The 19,895-nt window shown below is 40.3% G+C and overlaps 1 protein-coding gene across 1 annotated transcript; it reads right to left on the bottom strand.

Moving 5' to 3' along the window:
* Positions 1 to 14,630: 14,630 nt before the first annotated feature.
* NR0B2 (nuclear receptor subfamily 0 group B member 2) lies at positions 14,631 to 17,106 on the bottom strand. Its single transcript, XM_074191572.1, has 2 exons — positions 16,480 to 17,106; positions 14,631 to 15,150 (listed from the first exon to the last, which is right to left on the bottom strand). Exons 1-2 carry the CDS (start codon positions 16,997 to 16,999, stop codon positions 14,909 to 14,911), a joined length of 762 nt encoding a protein of 253 aa, XP_074047673.1. The 5' UTR covers positions 17,000 to 17,106; the 3' UTR covers positions 14,631 to 14,908.
* Between the last annotated feature and the right edge of the window lie 2,789 nt (positions 17,107 to 19,895).

The raw sequence follows: 19,895 nt of genomic DNA, 5'->3' as shown, positions 1-19,895 counted from the left end.
AATCATACATATTTTATTTTACATTTTAAAACATCCTGCTGTTTTTGCTTTTTACATTTATCTGCACCAACTCTATACCCTGATAAATTGTAAATTTTTGTAAAAGTTCCCTGTAGAATTGAAAAATACATGCATTCTCCCTCCAACAGTTCTGTTTAGAAGATGCCAGTTCAATTTCTCCAGCAGCTCATTTCCTCTTGACCTCTTTCTCTAATAGAGTCGACCCTGAAGGGCTAAAGACAGTCTAGATCTAAAGGTAATCTGGGTCCTTACTAACTAACCCAAGCCAGGCATGACTGAAATTTATATGAACATGAAAGAGCCACTGCCCCTGCTTGGACCTCAGTGTCATTATCTACAAAATTTGATTAACTCCAAATTAACTTTCCAAAATACTTTTGATGGTGATGATGAAGATGATGATGAGTAGAAAGATGAGGAATTTTATTTCCCAAGGAATCCTAGACAAACCTGACTCAGTTGCAATAACTTTAGTCTTTCTCCTCCCCTACCTGGAGTTACTGATGAGTCAGTTCCCTGACTTGGAGCTGAGGGCAATGAAACCACTGAGGAAGAAGAGTCAAGCTATTAAACACTATATGAGCTGGCTCTAGAGCACTCGATCCAGCCTATGACTCAAGCCTGGAAGAGACTGATATAAAATGACATAGTCTCTGACTTGTTCCTAGAAGTCATCCAGCTAACTGAGTGCCAGGCAGTTTGTCATCTTTTTTCCTCACAACATTTTTAATAGGAAAAGCCTTGGGATTCTTTGGGATTCAGTGCAAGAGGAGAAAGCCCATGACATGCTCAGGAAGTAGATACATTTATGGACACTTAGGCTAAATAGAGTTAAACCCATCAGTGTTAAGGATAATGGAGAATGTATGAGGAGAGGGGAAGAATAGAGTAAAGAAAACTTTGTGGGATTAGAGAAAAGAGGACAGAAGGAATGTTGATAGAGTTTTGAAAGGAAGGATGGCAGTGTTGGGGAATGGGCTGTAGGTGGGAAGGACTCATTCAGTTTTAGGAAGAGCAGCAAGTTTGGGGCTCACAGATGGACAGCTGTCCTCTCATTTTTGTTGAGTAAATTCCCAAGGGTGATTTTTCTTGAATTGGCTAAAGTCCTGAGAGGAACTGAAAGGAATTTTCTTTCACCAATTAAAAGAGAGTGAATTTAAAAGGTAACAGTTTAGGGAGAAAAAAAGGCAGATTAGAAAGACAAACTTGATGCCTGAAGGTTTATGGTTGACCAGATAGCCATTATGATGTGTTTTAATAATAAAAGAACCAAGAAGGGTGGTCTAAAAGAGGAAAGTCCTTCAGAGAAGCTGAATTTCAATATGTAACCAACAGAGACCACAAGATGGCAGTATAGTAGAGAAAGTAAATTAGAAGAACGCAGCAGGGACCGCCCCCCATAAGATAGTAGAGAATGCATTCTACCAAACAACTTACTTGATACCAAACCAGAAAGCGATAAAGCAGAGAATGAAAATGATGGACCAATATCTCTAGTAAACATTGATACTAAAATATTAGCAAAGAAATGACTGTAATGTACTGTTTTTCTTTTGGGAAGTAATCAGGGTTTAGTGACTTGCTCAGGGTCACATCAATTAAATGTCTGAGGCTGAATTTTAATTCCAGGGCTAGTGCTCTATCCATTGTGCTACCTAGCTGCTCCGGTTATATTTTTTAATATCTCAGTAATGTTTTAAAAAATTATTCACTGTTACTGGATTTAGGCCAAGATTTCAAGAGTAGTTCATCAGTCAATAAATACTAAGTCCCACCTATGTGGGACTTGGAGGCTCAGTGGAAAAATTACTGGGCCTAGAATCTGGAAGACCTAAATTAGATATGGCCCCCAGCAAGTTACTTACTCTTTGTTTGCCTTAATCCACTACAAAAGAAAGTGACAAACCATTCTAACAGCATTACCAAGAAAACCTCAGAAACAGAATTGGCATCATAAATCCACAGGGCTCACAAAAATTCAGAGATGATTGAACAACCACAGGCATTTTGTTAAGTTCTAGATAGTCAAAGAAAGGCAAAAGATAGCCTCTGCTCTCAAGGGACTAACAATCTGATAGGCAAATAGTTGCATACAAAAAAATTATATAAATGATAAATTGGAAATAATCTACAAAATAAAATCTTTAAAATAAATAAGGGGCAGTGGTAAGATTTTATCTGGGATCTGAAGGATGGTAGGGAAGCCAGGAGGTCAGGAGGTGTATATAGGGGGAATCATAGAAGACGGTCATCAAAAAATTTTGGAATCAAGAGCCAGAGTATCTTGATCAAGAACCAACAAGGAGACCAGTGTCACTGGAGCATAGAGTGAGTAGGAACAAAATGGTGAGTAAGCACACACTGTGTGCCATAGAATGATAAGTAGCAGCTTTAGTAAGGTAGAGGCAGGAAGGTGGGGCCAGGTTATAAAGGACTTTAAAACCCAAACAGAAGATTTGCATTTGATTTTAGATGTAATGAGGAGTCACCAGTGTTTACTGAGTTGGGGGTGGATGTCATAGACCAAGAATTTAGGAAGATCACTTTGACAATTAACTAGAAGCTAGACTGAAGTGAAGAGAGATTTTTAGCAAAGAGAAAAACCATCAGATTATTGCAACATTTCAGGAAGGGGCTGAATAGTTCCTGAGGGTGGCAATGTTGATGGACAAAAAGGGGCATATATGAGAGATGTTATGAAGGTAAAAGTCAGTAGGCCTTGGCAACAGATTGGATATGGGGGTGAGGAGGGTAAGAGGCAGTTAGGAACTGAGGTGATAGCTAGGTAGGTAACTGGGACAACAGTTAACAATTAGTCAACAATAATAAAGAATTTAGGAAGAGGAGAAGATTTGGAGGAAAAAAATGAGTTTAGTTTTGGACACATGTAGAATTTAAGATGCCTCTATGACATTCAGTTTTGTTCAATAGGCAATTGGAGATGAGAGACCAATGAACAGCAAAAAAGAGAATTTTATAAGAAATTTGAGAATCATCAGCATAGATGTGACAATTGAACCCATAGAAGTTGATGAAAGTATCATGAAAAATACTATGGAGGGAGAAATAAGAGGGCCAGACAATGTCTTGGGCGACATTCAAGGTTACCAGACTTAACATGGATGGAGATATAGGAAAAGAGACAAACTATCAGATAGGAAGAATGTCATGGAAACCTATAGAGAAGAGACTATCAAGGAGATTAGAGTTATTGACATTGTCGTAGATTGCAGAAAAATGAAGAAAGATGAAGACTGAGGGAAAAAACCATTAGATTTGGAAATTAAGAGATCACTGGTAATTTTGGAGAGAGCAGTTTTAGTTGAATGATGAAGCCAGAAACCAGATTGCAAGAGAGTTAAGAATTGAGAGAAAATAGAGACAACTATTTGAGATAGTCTTTTCAAGGAGTTTGGTCACAAAAGGGAGGGGACTTATGGAATGATAGTTAATGGAAAGGGATAGATCAAAAGAGGTTTTTTGAGTGGAGATTTTTCTTTCTTGTTTCTTTCTTGGTTTTAATTTTTTTTTTTTTTTTAGGTTTCTGCAAGGCAAATGGGGTTTAAGTGGCTTGCCCAAGGCCACACAGCTAGGTAATTATTAAGTGTCTGAGACCGGATTTGAACCCAGGTACTCCTGACTCCAAGGCTGGTGCTTTATCCACTGCACCACCTAGCCACCCGGTTTTAATATTTTTCGAATTTTTCCAATTGGAAAATACATACATACAAAGATAGTTTTAAACTTTCATCCTTTTTCAAGCTTTTGAGTTCCACATTTTTCTATAATTCTTCCCTTCCTTCCCTTTTCCTTGTGGCAATGATCTGATATAGGTTGTAAACACACACACACACACAGAAACACACATTTCGATATGTTGCGAAAGAATTATAACTAAGGGGATAAAACGAGAAAGAAAATAACAAAGGTAGTTTAAAAAAGTGAACATAGTATGTTTTACTCTATTTTCTCTGGATGTGGATGGCATTTTTCATCACAAGTCTTTTAGAATTGTTCTTGATTACTGAACTGTTGAGAGGCGTTGCATCCATTACAGTTGATTATATCACAATGTTGTTGTTAATGTGTACAGTGTTCTGAGTGGAGGATTTTTTTGGGGGAGAAATAGGCATGTTTGAGGACAGTAGGGAAGCAACTATTAGAGAAGGAAAAATTGATTGTGAAGTAATTAGAAGAGATAATCTGCTGGAGAAGATGAGATGTTATAAGATCAGTTGTGCAAGTAATAGGGTTTGCTTTGAAAAGGAGAAAGGCTCTCTCATTAAAGGGAAAGGCAGAAATAATGACAGAAGGCATCTGGATGATATGAGATTAAGAAGTTGGGGGGAGGAAGAGGAAATTCTTGGTCAATGACATCAATTTTTTCAGTAAAATATGAGAAGGGTTCACAGCTCAAAGGGTTGGAACAAAGGGAGTCATGGGAGAGTTGAAAAGGTATGAAAGGGTTTGGAAGACCTGCTGTGGTGAATGGGAGAGTGAATTAATTAGGCAGGTGAGAAAGAAATGCTTTACAGGGTGAGGGAGAAGTTGTGTATGACGTTTTGTTTGTAGATTTTTAGACACACAGTGTAGCCTCTGAGACTGAGATGCAACAGAATATAGAACATCTCTACTCCAAATATTCTTATGTTTTATTTGTGCCTAACCTGTGGAAGAGCCTTCTGAGCGTGTATTGGTCTGATCAGCCACAGTCAGACATATTGTAGTACCTTGACCCAGTCATAGTGATGTCATTTTGAAACTCTTTGAGCACAAAGAACAATAATCAACCAATGTAGGAACATGGTCAATAGAAGTGGAAGAGATCCAAGACTGAGACTTGGCAGGACAAAACTGGTGATATTGTAAAAGGTCAAAGGACTTCAGAACATTGGAAAGTTGAACTAATTCACCAAAGCGTCAGTCAAGATGGGAAAAAAGAGGAGGAGAGTATAAGTTAGTGCAGGGCTATTGGCCTAGGAAAAAACTAAAGAGCTGAGGGATTAAACAACATAGTATGGGAGAATAGGGTTTGGAGTTGTTGGAAAGATGGAATGATAATAGACTGTGATAAGGAATTTCAGAGTCTGTGAACTTGAAAATGGTATATTTGTACTTGATGGCAACTCAGTGGTATATCTTTGTGAGTGATTAAGGAAGAATAAGTCATGAAATGATTATTCTGGAAAACTATGAGATAAAGGGTGTCTGAGTTAGTATCAGTATGTATTGTTGAAGGCTCCTCATAGGACAGAAATTGAGGAGGAGAGAAAGATGATTAGCCTGGCACCAAACTCACTGAGGGAAAAAGGAGAGTGCTGTGGAGGGCTGTAGATAGCAGCTACTAGAATTTTGATTGGGTAGAAGCTATGAATTGAATGAACTGCAAAGGAGAAGGAGGCTGTTGAGTAATGAGGTGGTAGAGGAAGAACCTGAAAGTAGCAGTGGGGAGCAAGCAGTATCGTATCCCAACTCACTCATCTTGATCAGTGAGTTATAGGATTGAGTAAAAGTGCAGGCAGTTCTAGAGAGAGAGGGGCTATATTGTTTGGAGAAAACCAAGTCTCAGTGAGAGCCAGAAGATGAAAAGAGTGAATAGGAAGAAAGATGGAAAGGAAAGAAAAGAAATTAAGATGAAAATGTTACTTATGGAGCTCAGAGGAAGAAGTGAGTACTTTGAATGGGACATAGGAGATAGGAAATAGGAATAAGGAATTGGGGGGTATTGGGACAGAGAACAGAGTTTGGTAACAAGTAGGGGTTCAAAACCACTGGGATTGAGGGTGGCTATAACCAGAGGAGAGTTAATCATTAAAGAATGAATTCAGGTAGGTTTTTCATTATCCATAGGAGTTTGGCCTTGGGATGGAATTCTCTCAGTGCCTTAAACTGTTCAGGAGAAGAAATAAGTGTTGGGACCAAACAAATGGTGTGACTCTTCTTCCTCAAAGGTAAGAGACCAGTCTCTTATAGATACTTGAGGGAATGGACTTTGTTCTCTGCCTTGGAAGGGAAGAATATGGCACTGGATGAAATAGTATTTTTCTTCTTCCCCTTGAGCAGCAGGTGACAGGCAGGAGACTTGGTATGATAGAATGACATTTCTCCTCTTACCTTAAAAGCAAGAAACTAGTGTAGGATGGAATGAAATTTCTCTTCTTCCCCCAAGAGGCTGGAAGCTTAACAAGAGTACTCAAATGAGAAAATGGTATTTTTTCTTCTTACCTCAGAAACAGGAGTCTGGCACTGAACAGAATGACATTTCTCTTCCTCCTATTGAGGGCTGGAAATCAGGGCCCCAAGGGATGGAATAATAGCATTGATAACAAAAATCACATGCTTTTACTAATATACACAGAAATATTTAGCAAAATACAGCATACTTTATTTAAAAATGCTAAAAAGCATAGGAATAAAAAAGATTTCAGTGTTATCAAAGAAATATATATGTGTGTATGTATATATATATGTGTATATATATATATATATATATATAAAACTGTGAGCTGTATTATTTATAATAGAGAAACATTGTAAACTTTCTCAAAATCAGGGATAAAATAAGGTTACCTAATATATTCATTATTATTTGACATAGTGCTTGAAATTTTAGCCTAAGCAATAAACAAGAAGGAATTGAAGGTATAAGAAAAAGGCCAAGAGGATGGAAAACCATACTGCAGAATCAACAAAAAAGGTCAATTGAGACAACGATTTCAGTGAAATAGCATCAAAGCTAAATTTACCACTTTCCACTTCTACCCATTGTTCCTACTTATGTCCTTTGGGCCTAATCAGAACAAATTTAATCCTGCTTCCATGAATAAGTCTTTGACCTAATACTTGGAGACAACTATTATGTTCCCACTAAGTCCTCTCTTATCCAGGTTAAAAGTACCCTGGTCCTTCATTATCTTGGTTGGTTCTTCTGGACACTTTGGAGAAATGACACTGTCAATATCCTTCTTAAACTATGGTTCTTAGAACTGAACACAGTGCTCTGGTTGAGTTTTGAGAAAAGTCAAATATAGTGGTACTACTGTAATAATTCCCTATTCCTGGAAGCTATGCCCTCTTAATTTAGCCCATTTTACTTTTTTTTCCCTACCATACCAGAATTTGAAGGCTACTAATCTCTCCCAAGATTTTTTTCAGATCAGCTTTTATCTCATCATCACCCCATATATATCTTATACTTGAAAAACAGATTTTTTTTGTAGCTGTGATATATACACAGATAGATAGATAAAGTTCTGTATGATATGCTTATTAAATTTACAGATAACATAAAATTAGAGGTAACTAATGCAAGGGATGGATCTTGACAGGCTAACTATATATATATATAATCTCATGAAAAATATGTGGGATATAAGAGTCATCTAAATATACAGATAAAGGTCAGACAGCATGGATGGATATCTCTGAAATTTGACCCAGGACAGTTTATACCTGTATTGTCAGCAATCTAGCTAGGTGGAGAGGGACTAGCAGACCTCAGGAGCATCCTGAAGCTGGGCATTCTTTTTTCTAGTCTCAGAGTGGTTTCATATTTGAATGATATCTTTCTTCTCCTACCAAATATTTTTGGTCTAGGAATATAGAACAAAAATGGTTTCCCTCATCACCCTAAAGGAGAGGAGTAGTCCTTTACTATCTTGACTTCTCAACAAAGGATGATTACATGAAGAACCATTACAAATAACAAATAGCATATAAACCCATTTATTCAACAAACAGTGAACAAATCAGAGATGTTTTATAAATGAGATTATATCAAAAAATACACAATCATGAATGAGCTCTTTAGGTGGGAGAGAGGTGAGATCTTAGCTCAAACTAAGAGTGAAAGTACAGAAACTTTGCAAATTCTCTAGAGAATCAAACTAGAAATCAGGGAGGAGCCAATTTCTCTATATATTTTCATCTTTCACAGATTGCCTTTTTATGATTCTCTCTCAAAGAGCTTCTGAAACCACGTGTGTCCCACTCCATAAGAAGGCCTGTCACATTCTTTCCCTTATACAGGTATATAGTTTTGCCTCAACATTCTCTCCAGTAATTAAGAATTCCCTCCATAATCATAGCAAAACAACACATCTCTGTTTTTTTTTCAAAGCCTTGTTACACATTCAAGTGAAAGACTACATTTTTCTCTATTGAATTTCATCTTATTGGATGCAACCCGATATTCTGGCCTGTCAAGATCCATCCTTTGCATGTTACCTATAATTTTATGTTATCTGAAAATTTAATAAGCATATCATATAGGCCTTTATCTAAGTCATTGATTAAAAAATATTAAATAGGACTAAGCAGACTCTTGAGATATGTCACTTTTGTCATGTTGACATTGAATCATTAGCAGCTACTCTTTGAGTCCATTCTTCCAATTAAAAATCTCTCGAATTTTTTCCATCTTCTCCACAACATAGTATAAGATATTTAATTAAAAACTTTGCCAAAATATAAATAAACCATATCTACAACAACAGCCTCATCCACTCATTAATAATGCTGTCAAAAAGGAAGTGATGTTAATCTGGTATGACCTGTTGTTAAATGAAGCAATGCTGGCACTTTGAAGCCATAGTTCCTTTTTCTCAAGCAGTAGTATCTGTCATGATCCCTTCTAGAATACTATCAGTAACTGAAGTATAGTTAGATCTTGTCTCCTTACTTATCTTAATTTGTGATTATCCCTGTTATTCATTTTCAGTGTAAAGGTCATTTTCCTTTGAAGAGAAAATGAAACAAGAGTTAATCCCCTCTGCCTTCTGCCATCTATCCCAAACAAAGGATCTTCTTTCTTTTGGTCCTTTTCTCCCCAATATAGGTAAAGACAAAATCCTATTGTTATCCTTAGTTTTCCTCAACAAAAATATTACTCTGAACTTTAGCCTTCCTGATCTTATTTTGAAAAAACTAGTCTGTTCTCATGTATTCATCTTCTGTACCTGGCATTGCTTCAGTTTTATGTACATTTCTTATTAAAATCTAAATTGTTGATGAGTCTCTGAGCACTGAGTTCTTTAGATGAACCCTTGCAGTGGCAGTATTTAGAGTCCAATGAAAAGTATTATTTATTTAGAAGTTGCAAGACTTAATTGCTTTCTTGGAGGAATTTACTGTTTAAATGTTTTCTGTGTTTCCCTAGCTGTTTGGTTCCTGTAACTTCTTTTGAGTCCTTTGTATATTTTTTCTCTTTTATTGACACCATCAGATCTTTTGCATCTTCTGCCTTTTCTGTGGAGAGTAAAACAAAGTCTATTTCCTACTCAAATGCATTGCTACCTTGCATGTCTGTGACCCTATTCCTCACATTTGGACAAATCTAGTCATGAGGTATACCTCAGTTTTGGAGATTTGTCTTGAGTCATCCAAGGATATTTAAGGATGAAAATAGAAAAAGGACAAAAAAAAGAAGAAAAATGGGAAAAAACCTATAAATATTATAATAATAAACTGTTTTCACCATCAAGGATAGTGAGATCACCACACTTGTAGATCCTGATATCTTAGTCCCAAATATTGGTTTTTTTGGTTTTTGCAAGACAAATGGGGTTAAGTGACTTGCCCAAGGCCACACAGCTAGGTAATTATTAAGTGTCTGAGACTGGATTTGAACCCAGATACTCCTGACTCCAAGCCCAGTGCTTTATTTACTTCACCACCTAGCCGCCCCTCCAAATATTCTTATAAGGGAAGTGGAAATGGACCAAAAGTGAACAGGTGGGAAAAGCAATTAGATTGGATTGGAGGAGATACCATGGTGATGGTACCAAGGGATGAGTTGGCAGGGCTCCTGGAGGAGGGGAGGCCACCAAAATTGTGGAAAAAATCTTGAACTTTACTAATGTCCCAAAATGGTGAATGGGAAAACATTAATGACCAGCAACCACTTTCCCACCTAGATGATACTTTAATGTGAATTATTCCTGAATTTAGGGCATTCTCAATGAAGCTATTGTATAAGGTAAAAGCAACAGTATTCAGCAGGGCCTCAAATCTTTGTGTTGATTGAAGGAGAGAGAGAATATAAGGTCCCTGTGATGAATTTATGGGAGAACGTAAATAAAAGTTACACAGGATGAGCAAATATGGATGAGTTGTGATCTGCAGAACTGCCAAATCAATGATGGCCAATCCACTTGAGGATTTGAGTAGAATGACTTCAGGTAGGGAAAAGGAGCTAAAATGGGGAAGGGAAGAAATATTTACTAAGTCCTACTATGTGTGGGGTTGTACACTAAGCACTTTTCTAAATATGATCTCACTTGATAATATCTGACCCCTCGCAGATTAGGCCTCCAGGATCAGATGTGGTCCATGTGAGCTCAGAATCTTTGGAAGACAGTAAACCATGGATCACAATAATATGTGGCCGCTGGAATCAAATTCAATATTCTAAATGACATCTGACCAATGCAAAATGTAGTGGGTTCTTAATCTTGAATGCTATGGATTAAGATAGGTGGATCATTAGAACATTAGACCTGGAGTCAGGAAGATTTGAGTCCAGGTTGGACCTTAGATAGGACCTTGGGCAAGTCACTTAACCTCTATCTGATAGAGTTTCCTAGACTGTAAACACCTATCTCTAAGAGTTATGGTGAAGATCAGATGAGATAATATTTGCAAAGTGCTTAGCATAGTATCTTTCACATAAATGCTTGTTCTTCCTCTTCCTTCTCTATGTCTCAATATAGCTTAAGACTGGTAACCTCACAATTCCATGGATTTAACTATTATTTCTTTGTAAAAGAAACCCAGCTCCTCTTATACAGCTCGAGGCTTTCCACTGAGTTTAAAAATTCACTTCTAATAACCTGTTCCCAAGTTGGCAATGATAAGCCCATGACTTTGACAGGGGCTATAGAGTGGGATGGGAACATCCAGGAGGATCCAGGAGGAGGAGAAGTCACCCAGAGTGGGCTGTCCATCCACAACTCTGCTTGACCTAGGTCTAGAGAAGAGTTCCAGTTGACCATGTTCTCACAGCCCAGGAAAATTTTCTTGGGAAGTGAGGGAGGGCAGGGGGAAGGAATTCTTCTAGTGACCAATATGGACCTCTAGTCAATATGACTGACCTCTCCAGCCTCTGACCTCTGCCTCTGCTCATTACCATCCCTCTTCTCTGTCCAACAGGTATTTGGGGAATGTATTTATATTCATGGTCTTTCAGCAGAGTCAGAAAGATGAATCAACTATCCTTCCTTCCCCACATACACTCAGACACACACACAAGATGATTTCTAAACTAAACAGATTTGGAAGGTAGTTTGGGATTATCTACATTTTAGAAATTATTCATGCCTTGACTAATATGGAAATATGTTAAAACACAATAGTACATGTACAACCTATATCAGATTACTTGCTGCTGTGGTAAGGAGGGAGGGAGGAGAGGGAGGATGGCAAAATGTAGAACTCAGAAGTTTACAAAAAAGATGAATAATGAAAACTATCTTTGCATATAATTGGAATATAATAAAATAAAATAACATATAAAAATATCCATTCCTGGTTATTATCTGCACTTTTCAATGCTCTGTTTCACCTTCCTCCATCACTGGTCATGAAGAATGGACTTTATCCTACTTGTGGGGGACACATACCAGGACAATGGATCAAAAACCAGGAGGTTGACCTGGGGAATAACCTGCCCTGTTATTATTTTCCCAAGAAAGGAGATGGTATGGAAATGGGGTGGGGAGTGGGGGGCAGAGGGCTGTCCAGTCCTAGACTTCTGCACAACCTGCCTTTTGATTTTGCCTGTCAGTGCTATCTTTGCTTACCTGCTACATGACCCTACCACATGCTCCTCCCCAGATACGTTTGCTTCTTCCACCTTGCACATCTCTTTTCACCTTTCATGCTCACACTCAGGGCAGGGCAATGCTCTGGCTCATACACTGCCAGGAAGATTTAGGATCTTCTCAATCAGGGCTTTGTTAATCATTCTCTTGGGAAAGGTCAGTCACTGTGAGGTCATTCACATAGTCCCTGAGCTGTTTCCCTTGGGAAACTGATCTTTCCCCACCTCTAGGCACCACCATAGGCTACTTATCCAGACCTGGGCCATGAACTGGCCCTATCAGCTACTTTGGCAGAGAGTACTCCCCAAAGAATCTTTGGTTTCCCAGGCATATACAAACACATATGCATGACTATGCTGATGCAAACATATAACCCAGATACATGCAAGACCATGCTGATGCAAGCACATAACTCAGATACAGATATACAAGCACAAAACACAAATACAATGCACAGACAAAGAAACAGGCACAGACACCTCTCATCTTAAATGACAAGACTCCATAGTATGCACTTTCAGCTTTGGTCAGATGCTGTCCTTGCTTCCCACTCCCCCAAATGCCAAGTATGGTCTTACCAATGCTTCAGGAGCATTGAGAGAACCAGTTTGAGGATCAGGAGATGCAGGAAAGAGTCCTGCACCTACCACTGCCTAATGATGTGACCTCTAGAAGCCTCATTTTCCTCATCTGTAAATAAGAGAGCTAGATTATAGCATCTCTAAGGACACTCCTAGCTCCCCTAATCTGCATTCAAAGGTCCTTCCCAGCTTTGACATTCTGTGTTTTGGTTATGATCCCTTCTAGAGCAGACATTCAGTGTTCTAACAGCTTTTGAACTAAAGTCCTGACTGACTTTTTTTTTGGTATTTCATTAATTTTCTTTATTGTGTTATTATTATTTCATAATTAATTTCATCAATATGAAATTCTATATAGCAATTCTCTGTGTTTAAAATTCATGCCACTGATGAGAACTGCAAGCCCTCATTAATTTATAGTTTTTTGTTTTTTTTTTTTTTTTTTTTTTTTTTTTTTTGCAAGGCAAATGGAGTTAAGTGGCTTACCCAAGGCCACACAGCTAGGTAATTATTAAGTATCTGAGGTCAGATTTGAACTCAGACTCCTGACTCCAGGGCCGGCGCTCTATCCACTGTGCCACCTAGCCACCCCTAATTTATAGGTTTAAGGAATTACCTGAGGCAAAGAGATTTGCCCAGGACCACTACAGCAAATTTATATCAGAGGAAGGATTTGAATCCAGGGCTTCCTGACTCTGAGGCTAGTCATATATCCCCTAGAACATATGCCAAGGGCAACTAGAGGCTCAGTGGATAGAGCACCAGCCCTGGAGTCAGGAGCATCTGAGTTTAAATTTGGCCTCAGACACTTGCCACTTACTAGCTATGTGACTTTGAGTAACTCACTTAGCCCTGACTGCCTTGAATCCAGGGCCATCTCCTGTCATCCTGATTATCAGGTCACTGAACTCAAATAACTCTGGAGGAGAAAGTGAGGCTGGTGACTTAACACAGCAGCCTCCACTCAAATCCAGTTCACAGGTATATCATCTCCTCACCTCACTGATGTCATAGTTTTTGAAAATGAAGGGGAAAAAATATCATGTTTGTCTTAATATGATTCCAAGTCCCTAAACCAAATAACATGAGCTTTTCATTGGCTAATATATGGGAACTTTGGAGGTCTCCTTTCACAGATTCTCTCTAATGGTGGCGGGGCAGGGTCTAAAGACAATATACTATCTCCCCTCTCCCCCCAAAGAGACACCGAGGTTTGAATTTCAAGGTTATGAAATCTTTTATTATAAAAACCAATAATTTAAGTTAGTTCTGTACAAGTTTCAGGGTGCCTTGGCTTATGAATAGCCCAAGTTCACAGTCATGTTGGGAAGGGAGATTCTAATCACCCTCCAGACTCAAAATGAAAAGAGACTTCCTTTCCCTTTGGTGTCTGTAGGAAGAAGCTAGGGTTCAAAGTTCAAAGAAACTGAAATGACCTCCCCCTAGATAATGGGGAGCCAGAGACCCTAAATAACCTAAGCATCAATGTTGGACTGCTAACATTTCCAAGGACATCATTTGGTTGGGAGGACTTTGGTAAAAGTGAATTGTTCTGAATTTTTGTCCATTTTTTTGTCCAGATTTGGCCATACTGTCCAATCCCAGGAGAGATTTAAAGCAAGGATGATCTTTAACTTGATCTCCATGGATTCTTGTGGGGGAATAGATTTCAGCAGGCCATTATCTTGCATGAAAAAAAAAAGAAAATCTTTAGTTCCTGACTCTCTAATTGAAATTTAGCATTTCCTTCAATTGTGAATTTAAAAAAAAAATCCCCTTTTCTGAGAAAGGGTTCATTAGCTACGCTACATTGCCAAAATATTCCACAACATGAAAAAGGTTAAAACCCCTTAGATTATAGATTACAGAGGAAGAAGATGTAGAGAGAAAAGGAGAATGGAATTTCTAAGGTATATCACTGGGAATTCTACATGGGGAACAAAGGATCTGTTTCCTTTTTGTTTTGTACCTTTAGCAGTGTTTGACACCTAGTGGGTATTTAATGAATGTTTGATGAATTTAATAAAATCTAGACCACTCCCTCCACAGTTTTCCTATGGCTTGATTCCCAAGGCATCAAAAGTGTAGATTAGAAGAGATGAATTCCTCCATCCCCAGAGGTTTTTAAGATCATGAGGCAAGTTTGATGCAGGGGGCCAGTCTGGATGTCCTCATTCAGCTATGAGTCTATGACAGCCCAGCTTCCAAAGTGAGGAGGCATTCCCCACCCCCACCCCCCAATCCCTGCTCAACTTCTCCCGCACCTCTCAAGGAGGACTACAGAGTCTAAGGCTGAAGAATACTCAGGGCTGACCATAATGGGGGAGTCCCTGGCCTGAAGCAGCTCAGATTCCACCCAGAGAAGAACAACCCTCAGAGCAAGTCCTCTGACAAGTCTAATGGAGTCTTTGCTTTGTCTCAAGCCTGGATGAGGTGCCTTTGGGTCTTGAATGACTTTGGAAGTAAGAAGGGGCACCATCCCCGAGGTTAAGTCAAGAACAGCATGTCCAGAATGAGTCTGGTGATGTCAGCATCTCCAAACATTGGATGGAAAAAGAGGGAGCTGAGTAGGGCAGGAGGGATGGACTTAAGAGTGGAGGCCACAAGGAGGATGCGGGCAAAGCAGCCCCGGTCCACAGGGTAATGGAGTGCCAAAGCCTCTTGAAGCACCTGCGCTGCCTCCCGATGCAAGCTGTCGACGTGGGAAGCATTCTGGAGGCCAGGGGTGTCTGTAGTGAAAGAGGAAAGAGTGGAGCCAGTTAAACCACTGCTTCCTTCTGAGAGGCAGCAAGGGTGATGGAGAAATCACTGAATTAGGAGATTGGAGATCTGGGTTTCTGTACCTGCCTTCATCACAAGCTTTCTGGGTCACATTGGCAAAGTCAATCTCTCTAATGTCTAGGATTCTGCTTTTCTATTCATAATGATCTCTTAGGTCCCTTCAAGCTCTGACACTTTGTATTCTAAGGTCCCTCTCAGTTCTAAAATTCTGTGTTCTAAGGCTTCTCCCAGCTTTGACTTTCTATATTCTAAGGGGCCTTCTCAGCTCTGACGCTGTTCTAAATAAGGGTCCTCCTGGCCCTGATATTCTGTATTCTAAGGGTTTTCTTTACTGTCTCAAAATTGAAAGAAAGACTTCCGGTTGACCTAACACTCTGCTTTCTTCAGTACTTTATGTAAAAGTCCTATTATCATAACTGGAACCTGCCTGTTGTTTTATGCCTTCCACACATCTGTTTTTTCTATTATTAAGACCAAGGATCCATAAATGTTTGCATTGTCTCTCCTCTCTCATCATAGGATTTAGTTTTAGAGATATCTAATCAAACTTGAGGGCAGTTAGGTTGCACGTGGGGTCAGGAAGACCTGAGTTCAAATCTGACCTCAGATACTTCCTGGCAGTGTGACTGTGGACAAGTCACTTTACCCTATCTGCCACAGTTTCCTCATCTATGAAATGACCTGGAGAAGGAAATGGCAAACCACTGCAGTATCTTTGCCAAGAAAACTTCTTGAAGATTCAGACGGAAAACAATTAAATGAGTCAAACCTTTGCATTCAATAGATGAGAAAATTGAGGCCAGAGAGTTTAAATGATTTCCCTGGATGCCAAACATTAGTCACAGAGGTAGCATTTAAACCCAAGTCATCTGAGTCCAAATTCAGTTTTCCCTTTGCTACACTATATACTAGCTTTTTCACTCTTACAGTCAGGTCAGGGTTTTGCTAAGAGGGCTCTCAGGCTGTTGAGTAGATCAACTCACACTTTGCCAGTAATTCCAGACCTCTTCATCACCATATGTGTGATGATGTCACTTCTTCCTTCTTTCGAAAATTGCTTCCTTGGGGAGGGAGGGTTGTGTATGGGGGGGGGGGGTTGTCCTGACAGTTTTAGAATTCTTATTCTCCCTAAACTGGGGGGTTTCTGGCCCTGGGGCTTCCCACTGAAGCTTTGGCTATGTGAAGAGAAGACAAAAAGGGGACGGATGGGCCCTGGGTAAGGTACTGAGGGTATTAGCTAAAAAAAGAGGTAGAGGAATAGGGGAACTTTCACTCACCAGGATTAAAGAGGATAGCTCCTTTTAGGTAGGCATACTCCTTGGGACTCAAGTCTAGGCTCCAGAAAGTATGCAGGCAGCACTGGAGCCGGTGCACCCCAGCCAGTGTGGGCTGGGGTCTTTGTGGTTCTGGGCTCCTCTCCTCCAACAGAATCTTCTTGAGCATACTGGGGGCTGGCATTTCCATCACTTCAATGTTCACGGCATCCTGGGCCAACCCCAGAAGGAAGAGGGGGGCCCAGCAGTTGGCCAGCAGCAGCCTCTGATCCCCTCGGGGCAGTGAGCCAAATGAAGGTAGGTTCTGCAGGAAGGCAACTGTTTTAGCCAGTACCCCTGCTGCTGCCAGGCAGGTGTGCTGGGGAGCTCGGAGGCAGACTGTACGATGGCGGGCGCAGAGGCAATGGCCATAAGGTGATGGACCCCGGGAGCGACTCAGCAAGGAATAAAGAATGGCATGTTGGTTTTCTCCACCATGGCACTCGCATGCTCTGGAGCCTGTAGCTGGTCCACCCAAGCTCATGGTTGGGCAGCGAGTTAGGGCTGGAAGGTCAGGCAGGGAAAGATGATTTTGCCCTTGCCAGTCTAACGTTGTTCACTCCCTCTGAGGCCCTGCTCAGCTGCTCTGCCCACTTGACACACCAGCCTAGCCCTATGCTTCTGATGCTATTTATAATCCCTTGGGCGGGAGGGGAACCAGCCCCCACAACCTTGACTCCATCAGGGAAGTCCTATTCATTGAAAAACAAGATGACCCTGGCACGGTTGGCTGGGGAAGTGGCAGGCGGGGAGGGGGAGGGCAGGCAAGGGCTCCACGTGGCCCTGATAGGGCTTTTAGTCAATGAAAGGGCCAGCTAGGGTCACTGGGCAGCCGGCTTTATCGGGATGACTCAGGCATGATAAACAGGGCCATTAACCCAGCCAGTACCAGGACTCCAAGGCCCCAGGTGTACAGTCAGCATTGGGGACAGGGCAGGTGTCAGCATACACACACACACATACACACACACACACACAGCCCTTGTCTGCACCAGGGGCCGCCCAAAGGGGAAAACAGCCCCGAAGCCAGACCAACCTTGAACAGCACAACCTGGAAGTCACCTTATCAGCTGCTGTTTGTTTAACCTTGGGGCCCTGCACTGGAGGTTCCTGAGGGCTGACTTCTGGGTACACAGGATCTGCAAAACTAGAGGTGCTTATCTGGGCTCCTGCACCTCAGTTTCCTTATCAAAAAGTGGGGATAATAATAGGCCACCAGGCTCTGGGGTCTCAGTTTCTACCTATGTAAAATGAGGAGGTTAAGATTATATGATTTTTGAAGTCTTTCCAGGTTTAACAGTTTATGTTCTAAAGCTGGTGCCAGTTCTGACATACTGTGTTCCAAAGGCCCACCCATCTCTGAAATTCTGTGTTCTAAGACCTCTTTCAACTCTAAAATTTTTTGTTCTAAACTTCCTCCCAGCTCTGACATTCTCTGTTCTAATATCCCTGCCAACTCTGATATTTTGTATTCTAAGAGTCCTTCATAGTTTGAGAGCTATATATTGGATATTCTTAGAATGTCAGAGCTAAAAAGGCCTTTTTAACTCTAACATTCCATGATCTAAGAACCCTCCCAGATCAGACATTCTTTGTTCTTAAGGTCCTCCCAGTTCTAACCTGTGCTCTCAAGGCCCCCCCAGTTCTGCGAATTCTTTGCTCTAAGGGTCATCCCAGGTCAGACATTCTCTGTTCTAAGGACCCTCCCAATTCTGACCTGTGTTCTCAGCCCCCCCCCCCCCCCCCCCCCCCGCAACTGACATTCTTTGCTCTAAGTCCCTTCCCAGGTCAGATATTCTGTTTCGAGGGCCTTTCCTAGCTTTGACACTGTCTTTTCTAGGATCCTTTCCAACTCTGAAATTCTATGTTCTAAAACCCTTTCCAGTTCTAAAATTTGATACTTCAAGATCCTTCACAGCTCTGACATTCTCTATTCTAAGATTCCCTCCCCATTCTGACTTTTTTATTCTAATACCCCTTCTCAGCACTCACATTATATATTGTAAAGTCTTTCCAGCCCTAACATTTTATGTTCTAAGGACTCTCCCAGGTCAAACATTTTATATTCTAAGGTTCTTCCCAACTGTTCCCTGAATCATCTCTTCTCTTACTATAGCCTGGAGCTGGGGCATCAGGAAATTCTAGAGAAGACTCCCAGGTATTTGAGTTGATAAAAGGTTCTCCAGGTGCCTGAAGTTAAGAGTAAGGCTTTGAATCTCTGAGGTAATGCCTCACACCTCTCAGACTGGCTAATATGACCAGAAAGGACAGTGATCAATGTTGGAAGGGATATAGGAAATCTGGAACTCTAATGCATTGTTGGTGAAGTTGTGAACTCATCCAGGCTTTCTGGAGAGCAATTTGGAATTACACCCAAAAGGCAAGAAAAATGGTCATACCCTTTGATCCAGCAATATCACTATTGGGTCTATACCTGGAAGAGACATGAAAAAGGGTAAAAACATCACTTGTACAAAAATATTCATAGCAGCCCTGTTTGTGGTTGAAAAGAATTGGAAATTGAGTGAATGTCCATCCATTGGGTGATGGACAGCCAATGGCTGAATAAATTGTGGTATATGTATGTTATGGAACATTATTGTTCTATTAGAAACCAGGAGGGATGGGAATTCAGGGAAGCATGGAGGGATTTGCACGAACTGATGCTGAGAGATGTGAGCAGAACCAGAAGAACATTGTACACCCTAACAGCAACATGGGGGTGATGATCAATCTTAATGGACTTGCTCATTTCATCAGTGCAACAACAGGGACAATTTTAGGGTATCCATGATGGAGAATACTGTCTGTATCCAAAGGAAGAATTGTGGAGTTTAAACAAAGACCAAAGACAAATACCGTTAATTTAAATTTTTTTTAAAAAAAGGTGTCATGTAATTTTGCTATCTCTTATATATTTTTTTCTTTAAGGATATGATTTCTCTCTCAACACATTCAATTTTGATCAATGAATAGCATGGAAACAATGTAAAAGACTATCAGACTGCCTTCTATGGGGAAGATGGGTGTAGGGAAGTGAGATTATAAATTCAAATACCAATTTAAAAAAAGAAAAAAGAGTAAGGCTTTGTTGTTATTAGCCATGTGACTCCAGACGACTCTCTGTCCATTGGGCATGCTTCCTTTCAAAATGATATAGCTCATCTAGGCAGAGGTTGTCTGTGCATCTCTTAAGCTATAAGCTAAAGCTTATAGAGCAGCATTCATTCCATCCCAGGTCTCAGCCTCTTTGAAAAGAATCACCCAACCAGAGACAAGACCTTTTCTCAAAATTGTTAAGTGTTCCATTTTCTCTTTCCTTGGTAATTCAACCAAGCACCAGCCTGTCTTGGAGCCAGTTATCTTATCCAGTGTTCTGT

The sequence above is a fragment of the Macrotis lagotis genome, chromosome 1, assembly GCF_037893015.1.
Source record: "Macrotis lagotis isolate mMagLag1 chromosome 1, bilby.v1.9.chrom.fasta, whole genome shotgun sequence".
Taxonomy (NCBI): Eukaryota; Metazoa; Chordata; class Mammalia; order Peramelemorphia; family Peramelidae; genus Macrotis; species Macrotis lagotis.
The sequence above is the reverse complement of the archived record's forward strand: the minus strand, read 5'-3'. Positions and strand labels throughout refer to the sequence as shown.

What these genes read in the sequence shown, in the direction of transcription:
- NR0B2 (XM_074191572.1), bottom strand. Translation starts at nt 16,999, where the DNA reads ATGAGCTTGGGTGGACCAGCTACAGGCTCCAGAGCATGCGAGTGCCAT. An exon ending in AGCTATCCTCTTTAATCCTG is followed by an intron (nt 15,151 to 16,479) that starts GTGAGTGAAAGT and finishes CTTTCACTACAG; the next exon opens with ACACCCCTGGCCTCCAGAAT.